Source organism: Haliotis rubra, unplaced genomic scaffold (genome assembly GCF_003918875.1).
Source record: "Haliotis rubra isolate DU_JTF1 unplaced genomic scaffold, ASM391887v1 Scf214, whole genome shotgun sequence".
In the NCBI taxonomy this organism is placed as follows: Eukaryota; Metazoa; Mollusca; class Gastropoda; order Lepetellida; family Haliotidae; genus Haliotis; species Haliotis rubra.
This window is the reverse complement of record NW_025766159.1, coordinates 401,436-415,792: the sequence shown is the minus strand read 5'-3', so window position 1 is coordinate 415,792 and position 14,357 is coordinate 401,436. Positions and strand designations below refer to the sequence as shown.

General features: G+C 40.6%; 1 protein-coding gene across 1 annotated transcript in view; it reads right to left on the bottom strand.

The window, feature by feature from the left end:
* LOC124276837 (glycine receptor subunit alpha-2-like) overlaps positions 1-14,357 on the bottom strand; it is a 37,106-nt gene continuing 22,749 nt past the window's right edge. The window contains exons 2-8 of the mRNA XM_046712488.1: positions 11,492-11,598; positions 10,391-10,458; positions 6,604-6,824; positions 4,668-4,750; positions 2,860-2,997; positions 1,650-2,002; positions 1-678 (exon numbers count right to left, since the gene is read on the bottom strand). Of these exons, the coding sequence (XP_046568444.1) occupies positions 505-678; positions 1,650-2,002; positions 2,860-2,997; positions 4,668-4,750; positions 6,604-6,824; positions 10,391-10,458; positions 11,492-11,598 (1,144 nt within the window). The 3' untranslated portion in view covers positions 1-504. The remainder of the gene's footprint in view (positions 679-1,649; positions 2,003-2,859; positions 2,998-4,667; positions 4,751-6,603; positions 6,825-10,390; positions 10,459-11,491; positions 11,599-14,357) is intronic.

The following is a 14,357-nucleotide window of genomic DNA, read 5'->3' as shown; positions in this document are numbered from 1 at the left end:
TTCATAAAGGTAGGAGGGTAACGTTTCTTTTGGCGTTTAGTGTATATGATGAGTGAGTGAGTTTGAGTTTTGGTTAACTGTGCTCTGTACATTTTTCAGTTACAGCAGAGGATGTCAGCTTGTCGTGGGAGAAAAGCGAGAAAGGATGCAAGTCTCGGTCGTTTACCAGTTTGGTAAATCCCACGAGCACGGTGCTGTCAAACGTAACAACATATACAGATCGAAGCAGGAATTCACGGCCACTAATATTGGAGGGCAACTGTTTAGCCCAAGGGAGGCAACTCTGCACAGCGATCTTTAGACGACGGTTCCACCCTTCTCAAATTTATGACTTTGAACGCTTGAATTGGAGTTATTGTAGCAATATTCCAGCAACATCACGGCGGGGGACACCAGAACTGGATTTCACACATTGTACCCACGTTGGGAATCGAACCCGGATCTTCGGCGTGACGAGCAAACGCTTTAACCACTAGGCTACCCCACCGCCCCCTGATTTGGAAACTAAGCGATGTATATATAATAAACCCAGTAGCCAATGTTAAAGATAAGGAACGACAATGGGAAGAGGTATCGGGACAATTTGTCTACGAAGCTGCCAGTGTCCTTAGTTTCCTTGACCTGGTCACTGATGGTCACGTCCACGTCAGAAACTGTAGCCATGGTCGCTTTGGAATTCTGAAAAATTAGATGAATTAATAAATAAAATTAATCAATAATAATAAATCAATAAATATAATAGGTGATCGCCTTTATGCTAAATGAATTTTTCTGTTGCTGTTGTTGCACGCCGCCTTCAAACTGTATGAGGTCTATCTGCAAATTATCGACATTCCAGTGATTGATATCGTGAGCAGCGATGTAGTTAATGAGATATGCATGAACTAAAGCAGCGAACAGCAGTCTGAACACTAATCTGTCAGTCGCATCTAACGACAAGCACCCCCTGCTGCATTCAATGCTAACCCGAGCCTTCACGGGTGAGGCACTCAAAAGTGTTAATTGTTTTTCAATTACTGATGAAGATAACGAATCGCTCGTAGTCCACGGGGAATTACTAAGGTTTGACTTTTTGTCTGTTGTTTAACTCCACACAGTCTTTCAGCTGCATGGCGGCTGTCTGTAAATAATCGAGTCTGGACCAGACAATCCAGTGATCAACAGCATGAACATCGATCTACGCAGTTGGGAGACAATGACAAGTGTCAGCCAAGTAAGCGTGCTTGACCACCCGATCAGGTTAGTCGCCACTTGCCTCAAGCATGCATGTGTTGAAGACCAGTTCGAAACCGGATACTCACGGGTAAAATTCTAAGGAAATAGATATTTAACATTCTGGTTGGAGGAGGAAACAACCACTTAACATACAAAACAAATGCCCCGCCGAATGACCCTTTTATAGTTCTCTTTGGAAACATGATCCCAAGAGTGAATGAGTTTACTTTTACGCCACAATCAGCAATTTTCCAACTATATGGCGGCGGTCTGTAAAAAATCGAGTCTGGACCAGACATTCCAGTGATCAACAGCATAAGGATAAGAAAATGAGAAAAGATCATCACAACTACCCACCCCTACCCTAAAATGCCAGCGCGTTCAGAAACAAATTTGATCTTTCGCAACCCAAAACATTTGTGAAATCAAAATACATTTTTTAGGACTTGTTTCGCCTTCCGTTTCCGGTATCTTCTAGACAGCACCGTGACGACAGCATACTCCATGTAGGCTGCAAACACAAACACCAGGCACGACGTCATCCACACGTCGATGCCCTTCACGTATGGAACCCTGGGAAGTTGTGACCGCGCACCAGAACTCTGAGCAGTGATGGTGAGCACTGTGAGGAGCCCAACTGAGATCCTGGCGGGAACTGCCTCGTGGTCTATCCAGAACGAGGCCCAGGACAGGACGACGATGAGGATGCTTGGGATGTAGGTCTGTGTGGCGTAGAAACCGATCTCTCGTTTCAAATCCAGTTTCGCCTCAATACACGTGAAACTACCTGGAATGGTAGACTAAACTGTCACAAAAAGGTCAAATGACGAATGGAGTAAAACAAGGAGTGAGTGAATTAAGTTTTACTCCGCACACAGCAATATTCCAGCTATATGGCGGCCGTCTGTAAATAATCAAGTCTGGATCTGTCAATCCAGTGATCAACAGCATGAGTATCGATCTACGCATTTGAGATACGATGACATGTGTCAACCAAGTTAGCGAGCCTGACCACCCGATCCCGTTAGTCGCCTCTTACGAAAAGCATGGGTTACTGAAGATCAATATTCTAACCCGGATCTTCACGGGTAAGTGAGACAAGGATCGTGCCGAGAAGAGCACTTTGCGAATGGCTTCATTCAGATACATTCGTTAAGCGTTGCCAGTAGGGAATTAACAGACTTTAACACAAACGGTTATTCAGAGATTAGATAAAAAATGCTCGAGTCCAACCCACCTCATTCTGAGAACTCAATATCCTTGCAAGGATTCATGGCAATCACTTCAGTGAACTAAGAACATACGATTAATTTATCCGGAAAGACGATTACTTCTGCCCTACAACTACAACGAAGCACATGCGAAACATGTGGTCTCACCTTAGGCAAGTGAGTTGGTTCAAAATTGCCTCTGTTCACCCAGCAGAAAGTGGGTACCCGGTGGGATAAGTCATGTGACTATTACCTTGTAGCGCCTAACAGGCAGCTTGGGTTATCCGGGCTAATAATAATCAGATTGTGCGCTTTGAGCAACCTTAAAACTTGTGCGCTTTGATCAGAATATGATCAATTATAAATATTCAGTTATAAATATTCTGAATTTTTATTATTATTAACGGGGTCTCTTTAATTCCAGACAATGTACCTGTTTCATATTTAGCCGTGCAGTCGTGTGCCGAGACGTTGGTGAGGGTGAAGTCGGGGATGTAGGCGTTTGGCATGACACTGGTGGATTTCCGTTCAGATGACCATGTGAAATATACATCGTCGGTAGTGTAGCCATCTGCAAAACATTGTGTCACATATCATTTATAATTTGTATTGTGTCACATATCATAATAAATCTGTACGTCTCCTGTCTCACTGCAATGTTTCAGTTCATTAGAGTGAGTGAATTTAGATTTACGCCGCTTTTAGCAATATACCAGCAATATCACGGCGGGGGACACCAGAAATGAGCTTCTCACACTTTAACCATGTGGGGAATCGAACCCGGGTCTTTGGCGTGACGAGCGAACGCTTTAACCACTAGGCTACCCCCACCGCCCCTCAGTTGATTAGAAGTCTATGTGACTTATGTCATCAGAGTTACATTTGTAGCAAGTAATCCGGTGCAAAACTCAAACGTGTAAATAATACAGTGAAAAAGAATACATAATAAAATAGTTTGTCCCTTTCTTGCATAACAACCTCGGTATTAGACACATCCAATTGCCTTATCTCATTTCTGTAATGTAATTTACCATTCCAACATAGTGTAGCACACAGCCAGAGGCATCGATATCACAGCCAGTGTATAAAGAATTCACTGGCACTACAATCAATAGCCGAACTGGAATCAAAGATAATTACTGCTGAGCTTGTCAAGATAAATAAGTTTAATCAGATATAAAAAAACAAACCCAGCAACAAAAAACAATGCATAACAATAAAAAAAACAACCAAACGCCTCCTCCCTCTCCCCTACATGAGACAGAACACCCACCCCACCCCCAAAACCAACAAACAAAACAACCCCTCCCCAAAAATACAACCAAAAAAACAACCACAAAAACAACCCCCAAAACAAACTCAAACACCACCTCCACCACCACCCCTACCCCCAACAACCCGAGATTATCTAGTCAGTTTCATGGCTTCAATTATAGCGTTTTTCTATTTTTGGGTGATTTCTGTTGAGCATGTTATGATACACGATTTTAATGAACCAAGTTAAAATTAATTAAATATTGACATAAAGGACACACACCATGAGTTAGTTGGTTTAAGGCAGCAGGTCGGATTATTTCTGGTGTCAGTCTACACATCACGTTTGCGAAAATCGAATTTTAGCTGTCATTGTAGAGGGAAAATGTGGTTATGTAAAGCATCAAGAAATTAGTACAAATATGTGAAACCAACTATACTTAAATGGAGTTCTTTTCAAAATCAAGCCCTTTATGTGTATCGGGTATTTAAAGAAATCATTCCAATCGAACATATTCACAGCAAAATATTTTCAGACGAAATGTTACAAAGGGAATGCATTAGTGGTTCAAAGAGGGAAATGAAACAACCTGATGGATAAGGTAAGCTAGGCCGAAATAGTGCGTTTGATTGCCATGTATAAAGTGATTCTTTGAGTGAGTGAGTGAGTGACTTTAGTTTTATGCCGCTTTTAGCAATATTCCAACAATATCACAGCAAGGGACACCAGAAATGGTCTTCACACAGGCGAAGAGTGAGTTAGTATAGTTTTACGCCGCTTTTAGCAAATTTATCCCCATATCACGGTGGGGACACCAGAAAATGGTCTTCACATTGTACCCATGTGGGGAAGCGAACCCGGGTCTTCGGCGTGACGTGCGAACCCTTTAACCACTAGGCTTTCTCCACCGTCAACATGTTGCTGGAATATTGCTGAGTGCGGTGTAAAACAAACAAACAAACAAACAAACATCTCTGGCTACTTACAACTCTCCATCTTGATGCCACACACTTGCTGGTCCAGGGGAAACTTGCCCAGGTCCATCCGACACTGCATCGTCACTGATAACCTGCCAACACCGGGTATATCTTAGTCATAGGTGAGGTGAGGTGAAATTGGGTTTAACGTCGTGCCTGAGAATATTTCGCTCATATGACGACGTGCATGCGTGTGTATGTATGTGTATGTGCGGCTGCTTGTACTAGCCCAGACTTAAGCTGGTTTTATAGTGCTAGCCCACTGAGATACCATGCCGCAGTGAAACATGAATACCCCACTCAGACACAGTATACTGACTCCGAGCCGACCAGTCCTTGTTGTACCCATTAATGCCGGGCGCCAGGCAGGGACCAACAAGTACCATATTTTAACGTCTTTTGGTATGACGCGGCCGGGATCGAACCCGCGACTTTCGGCTCTCCGGGCGGACGCTCTAACCACTACACCACGGAGTCTTAAGTCATAATTGACTTAACGCCCTAGTCAACTCGTCTGGTCAACCTCATCATACAGATAACTCTGTGAGCGGAAATAGGGCCTCCTGCATGACAACAGCAAAACACTTGGGTAGATGTGGCACCATTCCAGGCTACTCCGTTTGAGTTAAGGTACTAACTGTTTATTTTCTGAGAATTTTCGTAACGACACACAAACGTTTCCTCCGAAAGTCGCAGCTATATAAACATTGTCCGCAACGCAATTTCTTCAGTATATCAATCATGTCCAGCGAGCAAACTTTTACTGGCGTTTCAAATTGTTTCTCCTAAAATTTTCAAATGATCAATCCTTAAAAATGTGCAGGTTTTTATTTTATGCCTTCCTACATCCGCGTAAACTATGTAATATTAAGGGAATTTATTAATATTAAGTCAGGGATTTCGTTTTTCTCTGAAAGGAACAATTTTACGTGTCTGTACAACGTTTCTGTTTATGAAATGTACTGTTTTTTCTCATAACAAATGGACGTGGGGAAAACCTACACCTGTGAATTATACACCTGGAATACACTTAGCAACAATATAACATCTTCTTTTTCTAAATAGTCATTTGCAAAAGAAGTATCTTGTATTTATTTTCTGACCACTCATATTCTCCTTTGTTACACAGTGAAACACTCACATCCGTAATCGATTATGTACTTATTTGTTCTGTAGCCGACATTGTTATTGTATTCTCCTCCAGTTGATTCCTCTGTTTCTTGTATGCTATCACGTGGCCTGTACTGGCGATAAAGAGACAAGGATAGAGGGATATTGTACTTTACATCAAGCATCAGTGGTATTGAAAACATAGTGTCAATGCCACAGGTCGATACTTTGGCAATACAAGGTATTCTCTTGAAAAATGGACTAGACCTTACTTGGCTGCTAAACCACTGCAAAACATAATGTCAATGAAACATATAAACAACCCAGACATGAACTAAAACCGAAAATCCCCCCTAAACACTCCCAAAATAAACCCCCACCCCCACCCACCAAAAAAAAAATTGAATAAATAAAAAGGATAAAATAAAGATAAAATACCTCTAAACAGTTCAAAACAACACACACGCACCCCCCCGTCCCCCCAAAAATATATATATTTTTTATAAAAAATAAATATATAAATGAAATAAAATAAAATGATAAAATATTTTTTTTAAAACAATAAAAAGGAACCAACAAAACAAAAGAACTATGATAGTCGTGTCAAATGGATCCCCATCGAAAAAACACTTTAACTTGTTTCAATTTTAGTCACCATCAGACATGGTAGAATATTTTCAAAAGCTGCTCTGAAGTTTGGGATAAACAGAAAATAGTGAATGAGTGGTGCTAAATGTAGTATAAATGTCTTTTCTCAACAGGGATCGTACGGAGTTTGTTTGAGTTCCAATTATACATATCTCATTCATTCATTCATTCATTCATTCATTCTTACCTCTGGCTGTAAAGGATGGAACCATCTGGATGTAGACGAATGAGAACGTTTGGCGTCGTGATGATGTGGCGAGTCTCCTCGGTAGACTCTGGGAAGAAAACATCCGGTACCCACATCAGCGAGAGTCGCTTCTCACTCAGAACGATGCTGTGATTGAACTCGTTGAATTTTAGACGTGGGTCTATCCATTGTTGTCGGAGAAAAAAACTGGCGCGGAAAACCTGAAGACAGAATATATTATTACAGTCTTATATAATATATAATATCACAATTTGTAATACCGAAAATGCATGAAAACAAGGTTTATGCATATATGTAGCTCATGGTTTCATCGTGAGAATAAAATGGATTGAAAAAAAGACTGTGACAGGAATTAAAAGCTTTTTTTTATAATTTAGAATTGTGTTAGAATTGGCCTTCAACAACCAATGGTTGTCATAAGGGATCACAAACGGGATCGGGTAGTCTGGCTCGCTGACTTGGTTAAAGCGCGCCATTGTATCCCAGTTGCACAGATCGATGCTCATTATGTCAATCACGGAATAGTCTGGTCCATACCTGATAATTTACATATCGCCGTCATGCAGCTGGATTACGTCATTAAACAACAAACTAACTAAATCAGAATTGAGCATATTCTCTACTGTGCACAAAAGCGTTTGGTTTGCCTTGTATATCACCTCGATAAGTTGAACAGTAAGTCAGGGCGTGTCTGCTTAATGTGGGAGGGAAACCCAAAGTAATGCAGGTCTCTGATGTTTACTATTCTTGTGAAAACAACGAGTGATTGAGTGAGTTTAGTTTTACGCCGCACTCAGCAATATTCCAGCTACAGCGCGTACGGTAATTCTGCGCAGCTGCAATAGCGTAATTCCGTATCGAAGATAAACATCGTCTACTTCCACATTTATGCTTGAAATCGGGACATTTCTACAAGCCTGGCTTTTAATCAATAAAGGTAAGTAAATAACAGTAATTGAAAGATAAATTGACAGTTTTATGAAAATTCGTTTACTTCAGACTTTTAAACCTTTTTCTTCATTATTCATAATTGGATTTAATATGAAACACTCTTCCTTACATTGATGAAGTGACTTTTGAAAATAATCTGGCCCTAATACGCTTCCATACTTCGGATCTCCAGCTGGATGTTATGCGCATCAGTTGCTGTGCAGAATTACCGGACAGCAAGCGATGTCGTCAAAACGCCGGTAAGGTCAACCGTATGGCATAATGCAACGTTAGAATCTTACCAGCATGTTTAGTCACGTAAACCACAAAAAATAAGAGACGTTAGTTGCCTTGTTGCTATCGATGTGCTTAGATGCGCGGAATTACTGGACGGCGTTGTATATGGCGGCGGTCTGTAAATAATCGTGTCTGGACCAGACATTCCAGTGATCAACATCATGAGCATCATTCCACGCAATTGGAATACGATGTCATGTGTCATCAAAGCTGACCACCCGATTCTGTTAGTCGCCTTTTACCACTAGCATGGGTTACTGAAGACCAATTCAAACCCGGATCTTCACGGGTATTTAATGATTATATCAATGTACCAGGTAATTACTACCTCTTTACACACACAGAGACAACGTCAGATGTTCATAGCACGCATTACAGTGTAGACAGAGCCTATAAATGGCTATCAGGGCACGTAGCCCGTTCCAGTATAAATATGTCCCGTCCGCTGATCAAACCTGGTCGATAGTGACAAAAGCTGGATAAACAGAACCTACCGATAACTCCGATCATGCACCCATACTGTTTGTAACGGTACTGGATAAGTATGTATACTTACTGACGCAAATAACCCCCACCCCCCACCCCCAACTCAAACTTACGCCATTAGTTAAAATAATATGTATAACAAAATGTTCCTGAATATTTTTAACATCCACTGAAACTTTGATAATGGGAGCGGCTAATTTGAGTTTGATAAGGCTTTAGCAATTATAATTGCTATGTTGACCGTTGATTTACCGTTATCTAGAATGACAAAGGGAGACGAGGGTGGGGGAGGGTATTACCATTGTAAATTTTGTTAGTTTTGTTAATTGTGCTTGGTTTATCTGACTCGGTTTTGACATTGGCGTGAGTTGTAATCCACTTTTGACTTATAATCGAACATTTTATTTCTTGGATGGTTGTATGTGTATTTGTAACACTTATACTTTTTACAATACCAAATGAGGCGGTGGGGTAACCTAGTGGTTAAAGCGTTCGCTCCTCGCGCCGAAGACCCGGGTTCGATTCCCCACTTGGGTACAACGTGTTAAGTCCATTTCTGGTGTCCCCCGCCGTGCTATTGCTGGAACATTGTTAACAGCGGCGTAAAACCAAATTCACTCACTCACTTAGTATAGGAAACTGTCTATATCAGTAAGTGTTGCCTTTTTGTACCCCCTTACGTACAGTTGAGATGACAAAACTTCATGGAGATCAACTTCTATATTTTCACAACAGCGACGTTTCGGTATAGCTTCTTATACCGTTTTCAAGCGACGTTCCGGTATAGCTTCTTGTACCGCTTTCAAGCGACGTTCCGGTGTAGCTTCTAATACCGTTTTCAAGCGACGTTCCGGTGTAGCTTCTTATACCGTTTTCAAGCTACGTTCCGGTGTAGCTTCTTATACCGTTTTCAAGCTACGTTTCGGTATAGCTTCTTATACCGTTTTCAAGCCGACGTTTCGGTATAGCTTCTTATACCGTTTTCAAGCGCCGTTTTGGTATAACTTCTTATACCGTTTACAAGTGACGTTTCGGCATAACTTCTTATACCGTTTTCAAGCGACGTTTCGGTATAACTTCTTATACCGTTTACAAGTGACGTTTCGGTATAACTTCTTATACCGTTTTCAAGCGACGTTTCGGTATAACTTCTTATACCGTTTTCAAGCGACGTTCCGGTGTAGCTTCTTAATCCGTTTTCAAGCGACGTTTCGGTGGAGCTTCTTAATCCGTTTTCAAGCTACGTTCCGGTGTAGCTTCTTATACCGTTTTCAAGCGACGTTTCGGTATAACTTCTTATACCGTTTTCAAGCTACGTTTCGGTATAACTTCTTTTACCGTTTTCAAGCTTGAAAACGTCGCTATTGTGGAAATACAGAAGTTGATCATCCACACAGTTTTGGTATCTCTATACCACCAACTTCTATGCCACTCAAACAAATTACGTACAGTTGCTTTCTACGCTGATTTTCAAACCTTGCAGTATTGGGAGCCTTAACTTACTTCTTTTGGAAGGTTTTGTGGCAGATATGTAGAGGACATTTCCAAACAGTTGCCTTGGCTCTGCATGTGTACATGAAATATATACGCATTTAGATTAAAATATTAAATTAAAAAGTTCGAATGAATTAACGCAAGGTTGCATTAAATCAACTCTCGCGCCCTCTAACGGCTGAACATTATTCAAGCGAACCCCATAGAGTTATGTCCCTTGGATCGCTCTTTACGAATATCCTCCGCACGACTTGTAATTGAAAACAGTTCGGCAAACACCGACAACAAAATATTGTCGAAAATGTGTGGCATTGTGCCTTTTAATGTGTTTAATTAATATTTTACGTTTTCGTCCTTTTCAATGCCGCCTGTCTGGTCACTTGTCTGACAAAACCCATTCTGTGTCTGACTGGTAACCTATTTCATCAAAAAGTGGAACACCGTTAGTTTTTAACTTTCCCCAACGTATTGAAGTCATCTAGATCTGCCAAGTAGTTCTTGGTAGATCCGTCAGGATGATTTTGCTAGATCTTTTTAGATGGACGCGACGACATCTTACCATATCAATATCGTCAACAGGTCCGACCGAATTCAGCACGAGGTCTATTTCAACTTTTGTAGGTACCCCTGAAATAGAAATCAGATATTACAATGGTGGAATATATTGGTTTGTGTTCAGGTTAACGCCACATTTTCTTTTGAGAGTATTAATCAAAGAAATACAGTCCTTTTAATGAAGACTGAAAAGAGTAAAATTCCTTAATATGTGTGAAGAATTCTTGGTAGCGGCAGGGGAAGCTAATAGAGATAGCAGTTCATGGTACGTTGAACTCAGCAATATGACAACAATAGGTCTGGACCAGACAATCCAGTGATTGTTAGAATACGATGACAAGTGTCAACCAAGTCAGCGAGTCTGACCCCGAGCGCGTTAGTCGCCTTTTATGACAAATATTGGATTGCTGAAGACAAATTCTAACTAGGATTCGTCATGGGATAAGAGTAGTAGTGGTGGTAGTGGTAGTGGTAGTGGTGAGTGTGTGTGAGTGTGAGTGAGTTTGCTTTTACGCCGTTTTTAACAATATTCCAGCAACATCACGGCGGGGAACACCACAAATGGGCTTCACACATTGTGCCCATGTGGGGAATCAAACCCGGGTTTTCGGCGTGACGAGCTAACGCTTTAACCACTAAGCTACCCCACCGCCCCGGTAGTGGTAGTGGTAGTGGTAGTAGTGGTAGTGGTAGTAGTAGTGGTAGTAGTAGTAGTAGTAGTAGTAGTAGTAGTAAGAGCTGTCGCAGTAGTAGTAGTAGTGGGTGGTAGTGGTAGTGGTAGAGGTAGTAGTAGTGGTAGAGGTAGAGGTAGTGGTAGTAGTAGTGGCAGTAGTAGTAGTGGTAGTAGTAGTAGAAGTAAGAGCTGTCGCAGTAGTAGTAGTAGTGGTGGTAGTGGTAGTAGTGGTTGTAGTAGTGTATAGTAGTAGTAGAAGTAGTAGTAGTAGTAGTAGTAGTAGTAGTAGTAGTAGTAGTAGTAATAGTAGTAGTAGTAGCAACAGAAGTAGTAGCAGTAGTAGAAGTAGTAAAAAACGCTTTTGAAAATAGTGATAATATTCAGTAGGTTGGACAATGCAGTCCTATGTTACACGGGAGTTATCTCCCTTACCGGTAAGCGAGGACGGCTGGATGCTGGCATCGTATCGGCCAGTGTCTAGCAGTGTGTTGATGAGGTCCCGCTCCTTCCTCCACGAGCTGTTGCTGAATTCAGTGGCACTGAAATGAAAATTAGAAAACGTTACAGGTGCATACCTGTGTCAAATCGTGCATGTAATGATAACAGACCTCACACTGTAACACGTGTTATATTTGTGATTACACATTGTCGGTAAAGTACAGATTCAGAGACCTCGATCCAGATGGACTCAACCGACAAAACTACTGGAATCTGTCCTCTACCGAGAAAGTGTAATCCCAACTATAACACGTCATAAATTTGACCAGTTTCTAAAGAGCATTGTGAAATAATTTGATTAATTTGATACCTTTCCACCACTAAATTAGTGCCCCGTTGAAACTAAGCTCAGAGAAGTACCGCATGCCAAATGTAATTATTACTCGGACTGAAATTACATTTCACTATTGTCATGACTGCTTAGTGACAAGTGACAAGTTTATTTTCATTTGAGGCCTCATGGCCCATAGTGCTAGAATACCAAAATCATCACACAGTGAGCAAGATATATTGATCTACAATGCAAGACTAAATAACATGAAGCATTCCTTTTTGAGAAACAATGATATCTTCTTCATACGAACAGGATATGTTGTTGACATTAATGAGACACATTTATCATGGGATGGATTGTTATAATATTGTAAAAATAATTCTCTACATGTCTTATAATTAAGACATAACAGAAAGAAATGAAATTCATCTTTTAATTTTTAATATATTTCAACACATTATTTTATATATAACTGAAAAATACCCTGCTGATGTAACTGAAAGCTGATGTGGCTACATGTCGTACATGCATGGGTCGGTGCTCTCGGTGTTAGTCACTGGATTGTCTGGTACAGACGCTATTATTCACATACCAACCCAATTTAGCAGGACTGTTGTTGAATGCGGCATTTGTCAACAAACAGCGTGTGAAATACCCGTTAAACGTAGATACAATTGATGACAACTCGAAGCATTAATGTGGAGACATGTTCTCTTATCAATGCTACAATTCCAATCAACTGCAGGACATCCAATATGCGATAAAGCATAACTATGCATTAAATACGATAATTATTTTAGTCAAGAATATTATATATAATTGTAGTAAGAAAGGTTTCATTCCAAATGTTTCATACATCAAGAGACAAATCATACAATATTATAATGCCACAAAATATGTATACATTAATCTTGACCAGGAACTCTACTTCCTAAAACTATGGTCCAGTTTACACATGCTATTCAGAACCGTTAAGTAATAAATTATCTCGTTGTACATGTAACAGTGTTATTGACTCTGTACAATTATACTGAAGTATTATCAACCTTACACGTATGTAATGAACTGTATACTTTTACACATGTCAACCCGTATGTATACCTGAAAAAAAAATGCGATAAAAGAAGAAAACAAAATACATTCATGATCATTACAAATATCAAACGATTCCGTCTGTATCATAAGATTTTGATTATGAATCACTATCAAATAGTGATGGTACCAGGTGTTTGCGCACCTCCCCATCAGGGCACACGTCACAAACACATGCTCAGGCAAGTCAAGTGTTCACATGAACAAACTCGTCTTGAAATTGTACAAGTATAAATATGCACTTTCGCTGAGATCACTGATGCGTCCAATATGGAAATGTCCACCACATGTCTACCGTATAAACTTTTCAGCTTTGTGGAGGTCTTAATTATATTCTGTTACCCTGATAAAACAGCTCTGGGCAAGAGTTGTATGCAGCTCTTTGAAACCTCAGTAGAAAGAGCGTGCTCCATTACTTCAAGAGTTGAGCAATGGCGGCACCAAAGAAAGGTTGCAGCAATATTGCTCCACATAAACGGAAGGTTGACCATTGAAAAGCCGATCTCGCGAAGTCATCCCTCTGATCTGTTGTCGTAATATCAGCTTACCTCAATGATCACCGTCACCGATAGTCTGTTCGTATTACCAGAACATACATTTACATAGGACCTTAACTTGTTTAAAGGACTGTGTGTGAGTGAGTAAGTAAGGATGGTTTTACGCCGTTTTTAGCAATATTCCATCAGAAAAAGGCTTCACTTATTTTGTGAATCGAACCCGTGTCTTCGGCGTGACGAGCGAATGCTTTAACCACTGGGCTACCTCGCCATCTTGAAAGTACAGATGCGTGTTCTTGAACAAATGAATCAATACCACCACATCCCCAATACATAAACCAAACCCTTCTACTATCCGGTTTCATCCAAGATGAAAGACGGCGCTTCATCATTAAGTTATGTATGATGGAAATCACAAACGATTTAAATGGCGTTTGGTTAATACCCTTCACGCTCTATCGATCACTATACGGCCTGATTGGTTGACCGCGCTAAAAGTACCTCTGAAACCAGATCACGTTTTGTCTATAATTGATGATGAATAAAAGGCAGTATCTCCTCAGTAATGAGGTATAATTATATCATCTGTGTCTTCCAGCTATTGATGAACGGCGGATTCCTTTGACGAGATTGACACAGCACCATGTGCTTAGTGATCTAGTATAGATCGGTAGTACCTGGTATATATGTTATACCTACGGATATTTTCCAGGGGGTATTTCCACCACCAGCTGCCGAAGGAAGAAATTGATGGTCGTGGTAGCTTAGATATTCTTTTTACTTGGCGCGTATTCTTGATCGATCATCGATTTTCATTTCCAAATACGGCTTGGTCCAGCGTCTAAACGTTTGCTTGTCATGCAAAAGATTGTTTGTTGTTGCTTAACGCCGCACTTAGCAATATTCCAGCAATATGGCGGCGGTCTGTAAATAATCA